Below are 18,380 nucleotides of genomic sequence, written 5' to 3'. Positions count from 1 at the left end.
GGCCCACGGGGTCCCGCCAGTCCTACAGCACTGCCTTGGCCAGAGATCGCAAAGCAGAAGGGTCTGGCCAAGAACAATGAGTACAAGTGTCTATATATCAGCCTGGAACTTACTTCCCAGGTCCCAACTGCTCTAGTGACCATGTCTTGTCCGAGGTGCTCCCCCGCGAGGTGAAGGCGGGTTGCATTTTCTAGACAGATACGGACACACAGCCGCTGTTGGCTGGAGCTAGAGCAAGAATTCTGCCCAGTGTTCTTGAGATGAGGGTTCACTACTCATTTTATTGATCACGGAGTTGTTGGAATAAAAATCACAAGTGTAAAAAGAGTCACCGGGGCAAAATACACTAAACTAAGATTAGATATGCCATTGTTTTATCACCTTATTGTTCAGACACCTTCCAGAAGGGGATCTCCACAGAGAGTCAGTTAAAGGGGTTCCAGATAAGTTTCCATTTCAAAAAATGAGGCTGAATTCCTAACTAAGTGTTCAAACTTAACATCACAACAAAGGGACAAACGGACCTCATGGGCATCCTGACACGGCGCTCTGAGACAGGCACATCACCTCTGTCATGTTCATGCCAAAAATGTGTTACTGAATCTAATTGGTGAGGGGCAGTCTAGAAAATAACTGGCCCAAACTCTTTAGAAATGTCCACGTCGTGAGAAAGAGAGGAAAAACAAGACTTGGGGACAGCTACAGATGAAAGAAGACTAGAGAGACATCATAACTAAGTGCAATGTGTGGTCATGGACTGGAGACTGGTTTGGAAAAAAGTGAGCTATAAAGGACATTCCTGGACACTTGATACAGAATGCATACTAAATAGGAGGATTATATCAATGTTAAATTTCTTAAGTGTGACCACTTTATTATGATTATATACGACAATGTCCTTTTTCTTAAAAGATACATGCTGTAATATTTAGGGGTGAAGGGTCAGAATATTGACCACAAACTCAAACGGTTAAAAAAAAGGCAGTTGGGGCGCCTGGGTGGCACAGCGGTTGGGCGTCTGCCTTCGGCTCAGGGCGTGATCCCGGCGTTATGGGATCGAGCCCCACATCAGGCTCCTCTGCTATAAGCCTGCTTCTTCCTCTCCCACTCCCCCTGCTTGTGTTCCCTCTCTCGCTGGCTGTCTCTCTCTCTGTCAAATAAATAAATAAAATCTTAAAAAAAAAAAAAGGCAGTTGACTGCATACATACACTCAGAGGCAACTGTTAACACTTAGTGAATCCAAGTGAAAGTGATATGGGTGTAATTATGCTTTCTTGCAATGTTTTTAGATTTGAAAATTTCTAAAATAAAAAGTTGGGAAGAACATTTTAAATAAATACGAGAGGCAGCTGGCTGGCTCAGAGGGCAGAACATGAGACTCTTGATCTCAGGGTCATGAGTTTGAGCCTCATGTGGGGCATGGAGCCTACTTAAAAGAAAATAAATAAATAAAAGAAATATGAGGCAGTGCCTGGGTTAACCACATACACGCATGCGTGCACACACTGACACACACACACACACACACACACGCGCGCAAATGTGCTCTGCTCTCTGTTCTCTTCAAAAGCCAGAAAGAGAATCTCCGAGAACTTATTCTATTAAGAACACAGTCCCTACACCTTTGAGTTAACAAGGGCAAATAATTAAACTGTCCTTTTTGCACATTAAAATGTGGTTTTCCTTTAGTAATAAGATTAATTAGCTCAGAAATGCACTCAGTTTATAGCTTGCACTACAGAATTATGTTGAATCAGGCTGAGTTACTACCTTATTTGAGTGGTAATAAGAAAAGGGGAGGTGGGAAGATAGGAAAGATGAGCCCACCATGCGGTACTCAGAGCTGAAGAGAGCCTGGAAATCTGTGGTGAATTTACCTGGGATCTGATTTATTTGCTTACCGTTCTGGTCCCTGCGCTCAGGACAGGCCCTGCAAGGCACTGCAGAAAGCACATTTTTATAAGTAGGGAAAGGGTGAAGCATTACCTTTGGAGGCCTACCTGTTTCACCTGGATAAACGTCAAGGGATAAAGGCTTTTTATGGGCCCAGGCGGACACAGAATGTTCAGTGCATCCCCCACTGTCTTTAACTGAAAAGAAACAAAAGCAACATATACTCACTGCCACCCCTCCCTGGCGATCAGGGTGGAGGGTAACACCATTTGCGAATTATCACACATTAGTGGATTTGCCCAAATCCCTAAAGAGACCTAAGTGATTCAAATTCCGTTCAATGCTGCACCCCCCAGTCACCTTCAATCATGTCTATCCACGAGTTAGGGAACTCTTGATGAAGAATGACCGATGGTAATCATAAGGTTTCAAGCATACCTATTAGCAAATACAATCTCCTTTGTATAACAGGCGCTTAAAATGAATGAAAATCAAGGCTCAGAGGCTGCCTCCTCTGTAAAGCCTTCCCCAGCATCCTCGAGGGAAGTAACCATGACTGTGCCTTCCTCCGAACTTGTCTCGAGCATATCTTCCATGCCTGCATCACTGACTAGCTGCTCACCTTTGCCGTCCTTGCCAGACTGTCAGCTCCTTAAGGGCAGGGTCTGTACGGCGTGCTGTCACTCAATACCCAGCACACAGCAGACTCTCCATAAATACTTACTATATGCAGTCCAAATGACTGTGTATTCCTGCACCCCAGGGAGCTTATTCTGATGTGGTAACAAGGATGGTAACAGTTACCAATCACTGAGTGCCTACCAAACTCCAGGTGAGAGCACCTTGCACCACACCTCACTGAATCCTCACACCACCCAGGGAGGCGGCCCTTGTTGCCCCCAAGTTAGGGATGAGGAAACAGGTTCTCAGACAGGCTCACTGGAGCAATGGCAGAGCCAAGATTTGCAGTTAGGTTTGGCTCCAAACCCAGGACTACCTGTGACATGATACTGTTTGGGAATTTTATAAACACTTTCCAGGTTACCTTACCTTACTGATGTGCGGCATCAAGGAAAACAAAATCTTAAGTATAATTCCATCAATTCAGCTACTCACATGGATGCTTTTCTGTTTGGACAGCTAAAGAAATTCAACTCACAGTAAAAGGTTTTACCCTATAGGACCGTGTCATACAGGATAAATTTAGTTCAGTTATATGCTAACTTGCTACCTTAAAATGTACACATTTAGTTACTAATGAGAAGCTATTTCTGCTTACACAATTTTCTTTCATGGTAAACAGAATGTATTTTTGGTACTAAGGTCAGTTTTGTTTTGTTCTGTTTTGCAATGTTGGTGTATCAAATATTTGCAGTTATTTTCTGTTACATAAAAATAAATTACTCACAGCTCCAAAACAAATCAACCTTTGCCTTAAGTAGCAACAGCAATGAAAAAGTAGAAGGTGCTCCCTTTACAAGTGTGACTGAAGTCTGATTAAATTAAATAAAGATTCCTATCAGGCAGACAGACCACATTCTTTGTAGAATGTAACACACGTATCTGACACTAGGTGGAAAATGTTACATGAGTTCAACCAACCATAATATCAAAGGGCTTCAGGAACGGAAAAATTATACAATCATGTTTGGCATTTTGGTTAAAGATAAAAACTTATGCTATTTTAGAATATCAAGATTCTTAAGAAATATGTAACTGCTCGTGGGTTTTTTTTCTTTTTTCTTTTTTTTCTTGTGAGTTAACAGATGTAGGAGTTAGGGATTATAAAAGGGGAAATCCTGAAGACAAAGATGGTCAAAACAAATTGATTTTGGCTTACGTCACTCCTGACAAGGAAATGAAATCTCCCCTCTTTTTCTTTCCTAGAATAAAATGTCTCTCTTATTTATGATTGATTTCTAGCTTTTCCCCTTGATGTCCCATTTACCATATAAACCACAGAGCACAAAAATTAGGACATGATTTTGAGATGGAGGGGAGTATACTAAATTGTGCAAAGATCTATGAAAATGCCCGTGACTTTCGAGAACCTCGAAAAAAAGGTAAATTATGGAAAAGAACCTCACCAGCCATAACAAGGGGCCATGCTATTTCCACAGTTTCCCGAAGCTGCTTTGGATGACTGACCATGGAACCAAAAGGACCTGAGCGATCTAAGAGCGCCCACCTCCCCAGCTCATGCCCTGTGTGCTCACCCTGTCAACCTGCACACATAATCTCTCACCTCTCACGGCCCCGTTTTCCCAGAAACATCACCCACCCCATCAGTCTCACAGAAAACAAAGTCACAGAAAAATAGAACCAAGGCCCCAGCGTAACACTTTCACTCACAACTGCTGAGTTCCACTTCCCCACTCTCAACAGCTCTGTTTATTTGCTCTCTTACCTTCTTCAGAACAACTTTTCCATATGCAAACTTGGGCGTAGACGGAGGGATAAAACCTTCTGGTACTTTTTCAAACTATAAACCAGAGCGGAAAAAGGGAAGATAAAAAGCTGTTAAACCCTCAGAAACACAGTGATACAATTCATTTTTCAAAAGGAGGCTCAAACACTGAAACGATAGCGCTGATAGTGCAGTGATTCTTGGAAAGGCAAAGGAACAGAAAGACTTTCTCCACGACAGGGTCTGGGTAAAGTTTTTACTTCACGTTAAGCTCCAGGAATCATTCAAATAATTCTAGAACAAAAGATTTCGAACCAGCAAGGACAAAGACAGAGAATGAGGTGTTGGCAGAAGACTGGAGTGGGGGGAGAAAAGGAAGAAGGCCCACAGCAAGACTGACTCTGAAGGGAAGCAGCCCCAGTAGGGAAAAGTGTTGCTTGCACGTTAAATCTTACTGATAGATTGAAGTTTTGTATCAGTGTTAAATCTCCTGTGGTTATATAAGAGCATATTCCTACCTATTACGAAACACACACTGAAGTATTTAGGGGTAAAGGGTCATGACGTATGCAATCCTCCAGTCGTTTAGAAAACCCAACGGGGTGGTGAGGGGCAAATGATGAAGCACAGAGGGCAACACTGACATGGGAGAATCTGGATGGGGGACACTCGAGTGCTCTTTGTACTACTTTTAGTCTTGAAACTCTTCTGTAACTGAAATTATTATTATAATTGTTTTTTTTTTTTAAAGATTTTATTTATTTGACAGAGCGAGACAGCCAGCGAGAGAGGGAACACAAGCAGGGAGAGTGGGAGAGGAAGAAGCAGTCTCCCAGCGGAGGAGCCTGATGTGGGGCTCGATCCCAGAACGCCGGGATCACGCCCTGAGCCGAAGGCAGATGCTCAACCACTGCGCCACCCAGGCGCCCCTGAAATTATTCTTAAATAAAAGGTAAAAACTAAAATAAAAATGAAACCTTACTAAATATTAAACACACACACACACACACACACACGAGTCAGAAGGTATAAGTGCCAGGTCTTAAAAGTCTGTGTCCATCTCCAAGTAGGTCACATTATGATCGCTCAGGCTCCTTACATTTCTTCCCTCCTCCCTTTCTCCCTTCCTTCCTGTTGGCTTCCGTTTTTAAAAGTAATTTAAGAAGAAAGATAACAGACTGCCATAATGAAAAGCAAAAGTCTCCTGACTCATTATTCTCTTAGTTCTATTCTTCAGAGGAAATCATTTCAAATTCATTTAATTGCTCCATTTTTGAATCTTTTGGTCTCTAAATAATACACGTACCTGTGATTTCTTATTTGATCTATTTAAAACATTATCATTAATTTCTTTAATACATGAAAATTTAGCTCTGTTGTACTATTCTGGGTATCTCTCTTTCTTGCCAATGTGGTTATATCAGCATTTTCGGTTTCTCTACTGGTTACCTTTGTAGCTTAAATAATATACCTTTATTTCTTAGTTCCATCAATTAAGATTATCCTTTGTATCCATACCTTTTAAGATACGGCTATTTGCATCCTTCCCTGAGCTCTCTTCCCTACTCCCACCCCCAAACCATCAGCTGTACTTCTGCACTGTCAAGGTTAAAACAATCTATCCGGTACCCATACATCTTCCCTTCACCTGTATATTGACTCTAAATTCAAAACCAATCAATAGTGCTCATACTCACATGATTATAAACATTACTCCCGCAAAATTAAGTAGTATATACCGTGATGGCATGTTCTGTCTCGTTCAGCTTTTTGTGTTTTTTTCCCCCTCTTCTGATGTTTCTAATTGCCTTTCTTTTTTCCTGTCTGTCTTTAGGTTAACACCTCTACAGGTTGTTCCGAATTTCCAAAGATGGTATCAAGTTTCTCCAAACACCATTCCCCCCCCCCCCCCAGGAAACTCCCTATTGGAACTCTCAAGTCTTCTTGCTCCAAGGGACTGATTCTCCTCTAGGCTTGATATTCTGGGACTTCATTATTCTCCTGGTTTTAGCTCCTGTTTCTAGGATCTTACACCTACCTCCTTTCACTGGAGCAATCTCAAGTAACTTCCGTATGTGGAAGGAAAATTTTTTGAATCTTTGGATGTCTAGAAATGGCACATTTAGCGGATAATTTGGATGATTGTAGAATTCTATGTTGAAAATCATCTTCTCTCAGAAAGGAAGATGTGTCCTCCCTATTCATCTAGTATGACTCATACTAAGTTTATTGCTGTTCTTTCGAAGGTGATTGGCTTTTTCTCTCTAGAAGCTTGTGAGTGCTTTATTCTGTTTTAAATTTTTCCAAGGGTGTGTTTGGATACGTATGTTTCTTACATTTATTATTCTGGACAACTCAAATATCCTTCTCTGTTTTGGAAAAAAAATTCTTTGATATTTTCTTTTTCTCCATCTTCTCCCCTTAAAGGTAAATTAGACATTCTAGATTGCCCCTCTGCATCTCTCATCTTTTCTCTATTTCCATCTCTGTCTTCTGGTTCTACTTTCTAGGAGATTATTTTTTATTTTCGGGAACTCTTTTTTGTTCTTTAGTGGCTCCTTTTTCAAAGCATCCCATTCTTACATTGTGGAAGCAACATCTTTTCAAACATCTCTGAAAGATATAAATTTGAGAGGGTCTGCTTTGCTTTGCTTAAGGTCTTTCATTCCTGCGCCTGAATTCTCTGTTGCCCTTAGGTTATTTTTCTGTTTATTTCATTTTGGTCTTTCTCTTTTCTTTTACAGGTTTTATGGATGTCCTCAGACAATTGGCCACCCTTGGCCGTCCATTCACATTTAATGATAATGCAAATGAATGCACCAGCATTTGCATAACTATCTTCTCTATGCCAGTCCAGCTCTGTGTACAGGAGCAAGGCTTGCCCAGGGGGGAACTTTGTTTTAGGAACTTTGATTTGGGAGGGAATCAGACATATGTAGGTTCTTTGCTCTCATGCTGCACACTTGTTTTTAAATTCTGGTTTTCTTTTTCTTTTCTTTTTTTTTTAATTAATTAATTTATTTATTTGACAGAGATAGAGATAGCCAGCGAGAGAGGGAACACAAGCAGGAGGAGTGGGAGAGGAAGAAGCAGGCTCATAGCAGAAGAGCCTGATGGTGGGGCTCGATCCCATAACGCTGGGATCATGCCCTGAGCCGGAAGGACGCTTAAGGACTGCGCCACCCAAGCGCCCCTAAATTCTGGTTCTCTGACTGTTAAAAAGATGCTTCCCTGATGGACAGTCTATTTGAAAGAGGGGTGGAAGAGTGCAGGACCTGATGGGAAGTATGCAGCGTTTCATTAGCCTTCTCATTTTTAGCTCTGTTTCATTCTGTCTTTTGTCACAGCTGCACTTCCAGCACCCTGGCTCTCCAGGGTTCTTTAAGGGCAATCTACTCCTGTTACCTGTTTCTACAACCCCCTCTCACACTCACTGGGGACCTAGAGATCCTCATGCTACTTCCTCAGTCACCTCCACCTATTTTTGTTTCCCAGAAAGCTTTTGAAATCTTTCATGCATGGACAGCTTCCCTCATGTTGGCTTCTTTACAAAAAAAAAACCACAAAAACAACCTTTTTTTTTTATCATTTAATAACATTTTGAAAGGCAGAAGAGCTAAGTATGTGGTCAGAGAGCCATCTTGAACTAGAAGTCTTTTATATTCCTAATATTCTATGAATCAGTATTTCTGTGAAAGTTTTAAAAGAGTACATTAAAATGATCTTCATGAGTCATATTAGCATGAATGTGAGGCCAGGGAGTTATTCCTGTTGATCTCAGACAGACAAATGTGAGCTCTCTTCCAGCTTTCCCTACAGTCCTAGAACACATTCATTCTCCTTTGGCAATTTAGCCACCTCTTCCTCCTCCTCACCTCCTGGTCAAGAAAAGCAGAAAATACAAATCCACAGAGGGGAACTGAGAGTAGTCTGATTTGTTTTCTGAGGTCCCCTATTCACCTGCACTTGGTAGTGACCACGTCATATCTAACTCCGAAAGTCAAAGTGGATTCTGGTGTAACTGGGACTGCAATCTCATCTACCACATTGGAAGAAAAAGTCCCTGCAGAGACATCTTTCTTTAACCTCCATTCACCTAACACTGATGGAGTGCTTCTCTGCCAGTTCTGTTGTCTCATTTGCTACTCACAAAGACCCTCAGAGCCAGTATTGTATTTCCTTTTTAGGGGTGAGATTAAGAAACTTGCTCGAGATTATCAAGAGGGCAGGGGCGCCTGGGTGGCACAGCGGTTAAGCGTTTGCCTTCGGCTCAGGGCGTGATCCCGGCGTTATGGGATCGAGCCCCACATCAGGCTCCTCTGCTGGGAGCCTGCTTCTTCCTCTCCCACTCCCCCCGCTTGTGTTCCCTCTCTTGCTGGCTGTCTCTATCTCTGTCAAATGAATAAATAAAATCTTAAAAAAAAAAACAAACATTATCAAGAGGGCAAAGGAGTGAGCTGGGTTCCTGACTCTAAGTCTAGTGTTGTTTCTACAGCTCCATCTGACCTCCTTTATTGTACAACAGTAGTACAATAGAAAGTGCCTGCTATTAATTAAACATAATTCCAAAGACAAAAACACCCCACAAAACCTTTTCTCTTCCAGTTTTCCTGCTGCAGCCCCCCCTTATGCACATATACTATGTAAGGTTAGAGATAGTTTTGTAATTTGCTACTGCTACTTACCAAAAGTACTTTCAGCAATACCAAATATCGATAATAATTTTATTGCATATTATATTCAAATGGATATGACCATCCTTTCAATATTGAGAATTAGATCATTATCAATTTTTGATATTACGAATAACATTGCTATGAACAACTTTATGTTTATAGCATTATCTTGGTTTAAAAAAATCCTTTTTTTGATTTTACTTATTTAATTGAGAGAGAGAACACAAACAGGGGAGCAGCAGAGGTAGAGGGAGAAGCAGGCTCTCCGCTGAGCAGGGAGCCAGACGTGGGGCTCAATCCCAGGACCCCAGGATCATGACCCAAGCCAAAGGCAGACATTCAACTGAGTCACCCACGTACCCCTAAAAGAAGTCTTTTAAATAAAGCCCGAAGTGAGGAGTTACTAGGTCAAGTGATATGAGCATTTTTTATGAATCTTAATATAGTGTATCAAGGGGCGCCTGGGTGGCTCAGTTAGTTAAGCATCTGCCTCTGGTTCAGGTCATGATCCCAGGGTCCTGAGATCGAGTCCTGCATCAGGCTCCCTGTTCAGTGGGGAGTCTGCCTGTCCCTCTCCCTCTGCTCCTTCTCCCCCTGCTTGTGCGCTCTCTCAAATAAATAAATAAAATCTTCAAAGAATATGTAGTGTATACTAAAGTTTCTACCAAATGTCTCTATTTGTTTATGTCTTCCACCCAGTTGTCTATTTGGATTTGGATTTTTTTAATCAGTGGTATGAGACCATCTTCATATTAAGTCTCCACCTGTCTATCCCATATGCCCCAATCTTTGGTCTTTTCTTTTAAATTAGTTTAGTGATGTTTTCATTGATTATCTTACAGTAAAATCCTAATTTTCTATTCAACTAATTTAATGTTTCAAAAAGAAATAGATGCATATTCCAAAACACTGTATCTCAGAACCTTTATTTCTCCATAGTAATTTGTGCTTTGATCATAGTTTTCAAACCAGTCACAAAGTGGTCCTTCTCCAGCCACTTTAGCTGGATGAGTGTAACATAGGAAGCTACTCTTTCCCATCTAATCCAATAGATTCAACAGGGATCTTTTCCCAGGATGTCTACTGTTTTCATTCATTCTTTTAACAAATTCTTATTAAGAAACTACTTTGTGTCAGGTCCTACGGTTGGTACTGGGGATATAAACAACTCTTAGATCATGAGAAATGTGTGTGTAAATAAATCATATCAACACACTACAGGAAGTAGAGTGTTCACGATTTCCACACTGTAAGGTGGTGGGAGAAAACAAAGTGTGACTAACTCTGCAGAGAGACAGATCAAAGACAACTCCCCAGAAAAGGTAACTGAGGTGTGTTCTCATTTTCCAGATGGATTAGGGCAGAGGGAACATTATGTACTGCCCCATTCATGGAAGTTCATGTACCTTCATTTTAAGGCCAGAGAGTCACGTGCAGGAAGAGGAGAACTGAAAATGAGGGTTGAGGAAAACAGGAGGCCAAGTCATAGAAAGCATCTGGATCAGATCGGCATTTTAGAAAAATCACTCTGGAAGACAGACTAGAAAAGCCAGGTCTGTAGGAAAGGAACAGACTAGTGCCACAAGACTGCAGGCAATGCTTTAAAAGTCTAACATTTGTTATGTAATATTCACTTTGTCATCCTTAATTATCAGACATAAAACACTGTGTTTCCACCAGCACCATGGAGCAGCAAGAGACAGCTTGTGCCTACTCACTGAGCTAATGTCATTCCATCCATAAACCAAGAAGGACAATCAATCAAATCAGTCAGGGTAGATTGGTGCTCAGTCAAGTTTCAAACTTCGTTAAGCTTTTTTTGGGGGAAGATATTTATTTGTTTGTTTGTTTGTTTATAGCATGAGTGGTGGGGGAGGGGCAGAGGGAGAGGGAGAGAGAGACTCTCAACCAGACTCCACGCTGAGCGTGGAGCCTGATGTGGGCCTTGATCTCACGACCCTGAGATCACGACCTGAGCTGAGAGCAAGAGTTGGAAACTCAAACAAGTGAATCACCCAGGCACCCCTTCATTTAGCTTTGAAGAACTAAAAGTGACTGGCCATTTTTGCATTCTGAGTCACCACCCATGCCCAATGCCCACCTCAGGGAATCCTAAGATTTGCTCCAATTATCAAGGTCCTCAACATACGACTTGATTAATTTCTGTAAAATGACCCATCTCCAAAAGCCATCTGGACTTTTACCTTTGATAGGATCCCTATGAAGAACTGTAACAAAACTCCTAAAAAATGGGTCTTAAATTCATTCAAAAGCTTACAAAAATAAATGCACCACGGCCCCTCTTGGGGATAGTAGGGAGGAGGAGGAGGGCGCTGCCCTACAGTCTTATGGTTCAACCTCGAGGTCAAAGTGTTAACCATGTCTGGTTGAGTTTTACCCACACCAAAGAGAATACCTTAGAAAATGCAAATGTCATGAGCTTTGTCATACCTTAAAGAATCATATGCAAAGGGCCACCTGGAGCCTTTATCAATGAGCACAAGTCTGTGCAGTCTGATGGGAAATTATCTCTGGGCGTCCATGTCAGTGAAAGATATTATCCACTGACACTCAACTTACTCTTGAAATAGATTAAAAAAAGAGACCCATTCCATTTTTTAAGTCTCTGCTGAAGGAAGAGACAGGAAGAGCTATATATGGGGGTATTTATGATCCCATTCTTTTCCTCAATACACGAAAATATTTCGAGTATCATTTAACAAACCACCCAATTGAACGTCTACAAAGTCTCATAAGAAAGAGCCCACTTTTAAAGTAGTTTATTCTCTCTTCCAAACCTAAAAAAAGAGAAGAGGGAAAACTTTCTGAAGACTGTCTCCTTCATGGGTTCGTCTTACTGTGTCCACTGGTTCAACGCTTGGGACCCCTGGATTTGTCTTTGCTTGGCCCACTGCCCTTCTCACTGATCTCCCCATGGACGATCTCAATCTCTCCTGGACTTCAGCCTCTACTTCCACTGATAACCCTGCCCTAACGACTTCTTCTGGAGTTTCTCCCTCTTAAGTGAGGTGCTTGCTGGATAGACACCTCCCTCCAGATGTCCCCAGAAGCATCTGGAGCTGCACAAGCCCAGAATGGAAGTTGCTTCCCCCTCTCCCTTCCCAGCCTGTGCCTTGTGCCTTGTCTGCAATCCTCTATCGTGGCTGATGTCCCCAGGACCCATCCAGTTATCCAACCGAAGCTGTAACCTGGACAAATCAACATCAGGAGACTTTGGAGTTGCTACAGGCATTTTTGGAATTCAACCAAAGGAGAGCTGAGGTGGAGATTTATTTAATTTGGGTGTAGAATATATCTACATAGTTCATTGTCACTTCCATGGATAGGTCAATTATCACTAACAGATTATTATTATTTTTTTAAAGATTTTATTTATTTATTTGACAGAGATAGAGACAGCCAGTGAGAGAGGGAACACAAGCAGGGGGAGTGGGAGAGGAAGAAGCAGGCTCATAGCGGAGGAGCCTGATGGGGGGCTCGATCCCATTACGCCAGGATCACGCCCTGAGCCAAAGGCAGACGCTTAACTGCTGTGCCACCCAGGCTCCCCTCTAAAAGATTATTTCTAACACCCAATATGCTGACTCACTTGCATATCACTTGATGGGGCCCTGGGGCAACCAGCCTCAGAAGTATGGGGGTTCTAGAGGAGTCACAGGGTTTCAAATGTATGGGGCCGAAACCTGTATGTAGAAATTTCTTCCAAATACTGCAGCTCACGTAGGAAGGAACTGGAGAGAGATTGCCCCAATTCTGATAACAAGCTTAACCCTTTATATAACATCATCAGTAACAAAATGTGAAATTTTCTGTTTTCTAAACTTGCAGTACATACTAAAAGACAAAGTTCAATCAGCCACGCTGAAGAGAAAGATCTCCATTCTCTCTAGAGAAAAAGATTACAAACATAACAGAGACAAAAAATAGCATGCAGCCAAAAGAATGTAAGGAAAAAAGGACAGCAGATATATATTAAACAGTTAATAATTAAGTCCAAAATATGCTTTTAAGTTTTGTGATATTTGTGATTATTTTCTTTAAAATTTTTCAATTTGTAATTTTTTTTTTTTTTTTTTACTCATTTAAATACACATTTGGGGTTCCTGGATGGCTGGGTTGGGGGAGTATGTGACTCTTGATCTTGGGGTTGTGAGTTTGAGCCCCATGTTGGGTGTAGAGATTACTAAAAACAATAAATACACATTCATTTTTGTTTCCTTATCCAATACCCTTTCTGAAATGCATATCTGAATACATCACTTCTTTAGGTTCCTCTACAGGGCGTATGCAACAGCATTAATGTTCTTGGTGATAATGTCACCTGTCTATTAAGGAGAGAATGTAGCAGTGATGGTTTATTGTGCAAGTTTACTGGTAACCTAAGAGATGAATAAAGCTAAGTCCCTACCTCACTGCCAACAGCAAAAACAGCAATTCCATGTACATCAATATTTCAGTGTAAAATATGAAATCACAAAAATTTTAAGCACTCCACAGGAATTTATTTACACTACTAGACTAGGGAAGCAGCCATGAAGGAGAGAAGTGGTAGATTTGACTATGTAAAAATTCAGGATTTTTTTTACAGAAAAAAACAATGATGAAACCCCCAAAACTGTTAAAAATGCCACAATAATAGAACTCTTGCAAATTACAGAGAAGACAAATAGGGCAAACAGAGAAACTGTGAAAGAACCAGCATAAGTAGTTCATAGAAAAAGAAATGTGAGTGGACAATTTATGCATGAAAGGGTGTACAACTCTAGTACTCATCACTAAAGAAATGCAATGTTTTCTTTTAAAATGATCCTTTATACCTGTGAAATGACAAGGTCAAAAAGTCTGATAATTCACAGTATTGGTAAAAGTGTAGGGACATACAAATTCATTGAAGGGTCATTTGGTAATATCTATCAGAATGTCAGAGGCAAGCAACAATGACCCACTAATTCCATTTCAAGAAAACCTTCTACAGCTATCCTTGAACTGGTCCAATCCCGTCTCACCTAAATGGTTGCAAAAGCCTTTGAATTGGCTTTCCTATTCTAACCTTGTCTTGCCTCCCACAGTCTAGTCTCCCTGAGTAATCCTTTAACTGATCTGTTCAACGCTACAATGGATCTCCATTTCACTTAGAGTCAAAGCCAAAGTCTTACAGTGGCTGATAAGGCCCTACGGGATCAGTTCCCCACTATCTCTCTGACCTCACCTCCTACCACTCTCCTCTTGGCTCACGAGGCTCCAGCCACACTGGCCTCCTTGCCAGTTCTTTAAAATGCCATGCGCATGCCCACCCTCTTACTGGCGACATTCTGTTTGAAAGCTCTTGCCCTGGATGTCCCACATGGCTGTCCTACCACCTTAAAGTCTTCATTCCAGCTTCACCTTCTCAAGGAGGTCTTATATATTACGAGCGGCTAAAACCATAGCTGGCATACAGAGGGAACTTGCTAAATATTTGTGGAATTACTTGTGAAAAAATAAACAATGCGGGTCAGGTCAAACTGCGTCTGAAACAATTATAATAATGCCTTCTAGGGTTTTTTAAAAGAAAGAATTGAAATACATGGACTCTAAACCCAAGAGAACTAAACTACATGGCATTAATACATAGAAGTCAAGAGGGACGTAACTGGGGTTAATGTGAGATAAAGTTTTGGTTGGATGGTTGTACTGATTAATTTTTTAACTATTATAAGTTACAGCTGAATGTTAAAGTTTTTTGACAGTGGGACATAAAGGCGTGCATACTGTATGAACCCATTTATATAAAGTTAAAAAAAAAACAGCAAAATTAACCTAAGGTGACAGAGGACATGACAGTGGTTAGCTCTGGGGATGGAAGGTCATGACTAGGCAGGAGCACAAGCATGGCTTCTGGGGTGCTGTGTTGGTTACAGGGGTGTGTTCACTTTGTATAAATTCACTGAGTGGGTACTTAATGAGTTGTGCTTGGCGGGTACATATTGTACCCTTCAGTAGGTAACCGCTGCAAGAACAGAAATACAGTGAATAACTTCCAAACTGGGAGGAGGATGTGGGGGGCGGGGAGGAGGGATAAAAATAAGAAAAAAAAATGACTCAGAAAGTAATCAAGGGAAGACAGAATGGAAAACGTGGAGAAATAGATTATTATAAAATAAGACAGTTGAAAATAATCAATGTGTATCAAGAATCATAATGAATGAAATGAATAAATGCACCAGTTAGAAAACAAAAATGCTCAAACTAGATTTTTCAAAAATCCAGTTATAACTTGTTAACAAGGGACACATTAAAAAAAAAAGATAAGATTGAAATTAAAGTATTATGAAAGATACATCAGGTAAATATTAACCAAAAGAATGCAGGTTAGCTTTATATCAGACAAAAAAGACTTAAAAGACAAAAATTATTATTAGAGATACAGGGTTACCACATAATGATACTAAATAAATGATACCAAAGGATTTAATTCTCAGTTTGCATACCTAATAACTTGGCCTCAAAACTGACACAACTAGGAGCACATGGGTGGCTCAGTCAGTTACACGTTTGTCTTCGGCTCAGGTCATGATCTCAGAGTCCTGGGATTGAGCTCCCAGTTGGCTCCCTGTTCAGTGGGAAGTCCTTCTCCCCACTCTCTCTGCGCCCCCACCTGCTTGTGCTCTCTCGTTCTCAAATAAATAAAATCTTTTTTAAAAAACTGATACAACTATAAAGAGAAATATGTAAACACAATTCTTTCAATAAATAATAGAATAAATAGATAAAAAGCCAGGAAGATATTAACAATATCAACAGCACCATGAATAAGCTCGATCTAAGGAACAGGTATATAGATTACATCCAACAATTTTAAAACATACAGCCTTTCCAAGAACGCATGGAACATTCATTCATATTGATACATGCCAGGCTCTAGGACTGGGTTCGACACATTTCAAGGGATTGGTATCATACCAACCATGTTCTCTACCCAGAATGCAAATACATTAGAAACCAGCAAAATAGAAAAATACTTATGTTTAATAATTGCTATTTTTGAACTACTTCTGAACATTTCTAGGGCCAAAGAGAAATCCAAATAGGTGTTATTAGGAGGAAATTATAACAACCATATTACATATCAACACTTAGGAGATGGGGCTATAAAGGTACTTGAAAGAAATACATAACCTTAAATATTTATATTGGGGAAGAAGAGAGCCTGGGTTACAGAGTCTCAGATAAAGGAAGGAAACACCAATGATAGGAACAGAGAGCTTTGAAACAGAACAAACATACAAGAGAGAACTTGGAAGTCATCGTTATAAATTGCGCAGAGATGAAACCCATAGTAAAAATTAGCGCACACAACATTTCAAACACAAATCTGAAAATTCAGATGAAATGGACAAATTCTATGAGTAGTTATGTACGGATCATATTTTTCAATATGCTTAAAATATTTCATAATGTAATTTTTGACATGTAGTCTTAAATAGAGACTAAGTCATACTTAAAGGTCCATACCATTTATAGGCAGAAAACCTTTGTTTTTTAACTTCAAAACTCAGGTGACTGAGCAGAAAAATTGTGGGTTTTTTTTTTTTTAACCCACAGCAGAGACAGGAAACCCCACCTGGGTGCTTTAGATGCCTCAAAAGGTCACAACGTTACTGGGACTGAGCAGTTGAGCTTGCAGGCCAAGAGGAAACAGCAATGACTTGCCCCAAATTAAAAAAATGAAGTATTGCTGACAGCTCACCTTTGCACCGTGCTTCATCGAAGCCCACGGATTTGCTCTCCTCCATGCTTCAGCTCACACATTTTCTCACCTTCAGTATAAATAACTGTAATAGCTACCACTTGGTGCACAAAAGATGTACCGGGCCTATCCCGGATGCCCTACGGATGTTCCTTTTTAATCCTGATAACCCAACAAGGCACTATCGCTCCGGTTTTACGATGAACACACTAGTGGAAGAACTTGCTCACAGACTCGGTCTTAATCAGCTGGGGGCTGAGACTCTGGGCCAAATCCGTCTGAGCCCTCCCTTCATACATCCTTTTAAATACCAGGGAGTCACCGACAGAGCACGATGTGTCCAAAGCAAGCTCGGGCCCAGACCAGCCCACTGCAGCCCGCACCAAGCACCCACCTTCCGAATAACGTCTCGCAGAGCAAAATACTTCTCAGTGAGGTCCCCTGCCTCGCTCAGTGGGGCGTCATAGTCGTAGCTGGTGGGCTGTGCTTGGTAGGGCATGTTGGCCCCTAGAAGACAAAAATACACCACTAGTTACTACCAAGGGCCTTCCCCCGGGACAAGCTCTCTGGGATTTACAGGCTCAGGGTTGTGGAGGAGAAAACAAAGGACACGTTAAGAACCAACGTCTGCCTTCGGCTCAGGGCGTGATGCCGGCGTTATGGGATCGAGCCCCACATCAGGCTCCTCCGCTATGAGCCTGCTTCTTCCTCTCCCGCTCCCCCTGCTTGTGTTCCCTCTCTCGCTAGCTGTCTCTCTGTCAAATAAATAAATAAAATCTTAAAAAAAAAAAAAATTGTTTAAAAAAAAAAAAAAAAAAAAAAAAGAACCAACTGTCAAGCGATATATAGAGGTGGCCCTGAGGAAGTGAGTTTCTTCCTGCAGGTGGCCCTCACCAAGCATCTGAGAGTCTACAAGTCTCTGCCCCAGCCATTCTCTCAGCGAGAGCTCTTAGCGGGGACCCCAGCAGATGTCCCCACCACTGAACCAGCAGGAAAGCTGAAGCTCCCCCCAAACCAGCCCACTGTCTCACAACCAGGAGTGGCAGGGCTGCCGGCATGACCCGCACCTCCGACTGGTAACCCTGAGGTCTGTGATCTCTTCCACGCCCTGGGACCAAGGACCAGCCAAACACAACCGAGCGGTTATCAGAACACACAAAGCGGGAGAGGACTGTGACATACATCAGTCCACAGATTCAAACGTAACCCTAAGGTCTTTGCAACATCTGCAGAGTCAGGGCTGCTGTGGTGTCCTCTCCTATCCTCTCTAGGAGCAAGTCATGCCCTCATTCCCCCAGCTGCCGGGAGGGTTAGCAGACGCGTCCCTCGGCTCACGGGCCCCTGCTGGGTGGCCCTGCCCTGGCTATGGTCCTCTGGGGATAGCCCATATCCAGCGACTGACCCAGGCGGGCTCAGACCCAGCCCCTGGCTGTCCCAGCTGCAGAGCTCCTCCAGAATCAGAGCTGCCTCTTTGCTCAACTTCTTCCCCTGCCCAGGGCCACCCACACTCTCTAAATATGCTGCTCCTGGGAACGTGCCCCGATAAACTTCCTGCCAGGTCATCTCAGTCTGTTTCCCGGGGAATGACACCCACAACAGAGACCGATAAATAATGCCAAACAAGACTAGAAAAGTAGATGGCTTTGCAATTGT

General features: G+C 41.8%; 1 protein-coding gene across 2 annotated transcripts in view; it reads right to left on the bottom strand.

The window, feature by feature from the left end:
- Nucleotides 1-18,380, bottom strand: part of GLB1 (galactosidase beta 1) — an 83,160-nt gene that overhangs the window by 24,035 nt on the left and 40,745 nt on the right. For both annotated transcript variants that reach the window (XM_045798300.2, XM_087870064.1), the window contains exons 10-12: nucleotides 17,122-17,234; nucleotides 4,302-4,376; nucleotides 2,002-2,091 (exon numbers count right to left, since the gene is read on the bottom strand). In XM_045798300.2, the coding sequence (XP_045654256.1) occupies nucleotides 2,002-2,091; nucleotides 4,302-4,376; nucleotides 17,122-17,234 (278 nt within the window). The remainder of the gene's footprint in view (nucleotides 1-2,001; nucleotides 2,092-4,301; nucleotides 4,377-17,121; nucleotides 17,235-18,380) is intronic.

The sequence above is a fragment of the Ursus americanus genome, chromosome 20 (genome assembly GCF_024610735.1).
Source record: "Ursus americanus isolate L20-20 chromosome 20, mUrsAme1.1.p, whole genome shotgun sequence".
In the NCBI taxonomy this organism is placed as follows: Eukaryota; Metazoa; Chordata; class Mammalia; order Carnivora; family Ursidae; genus Ursus; species Ursus americanus.
This window is presented reverse-complemented; position numbering and strand designations above follow the sequence as displayed.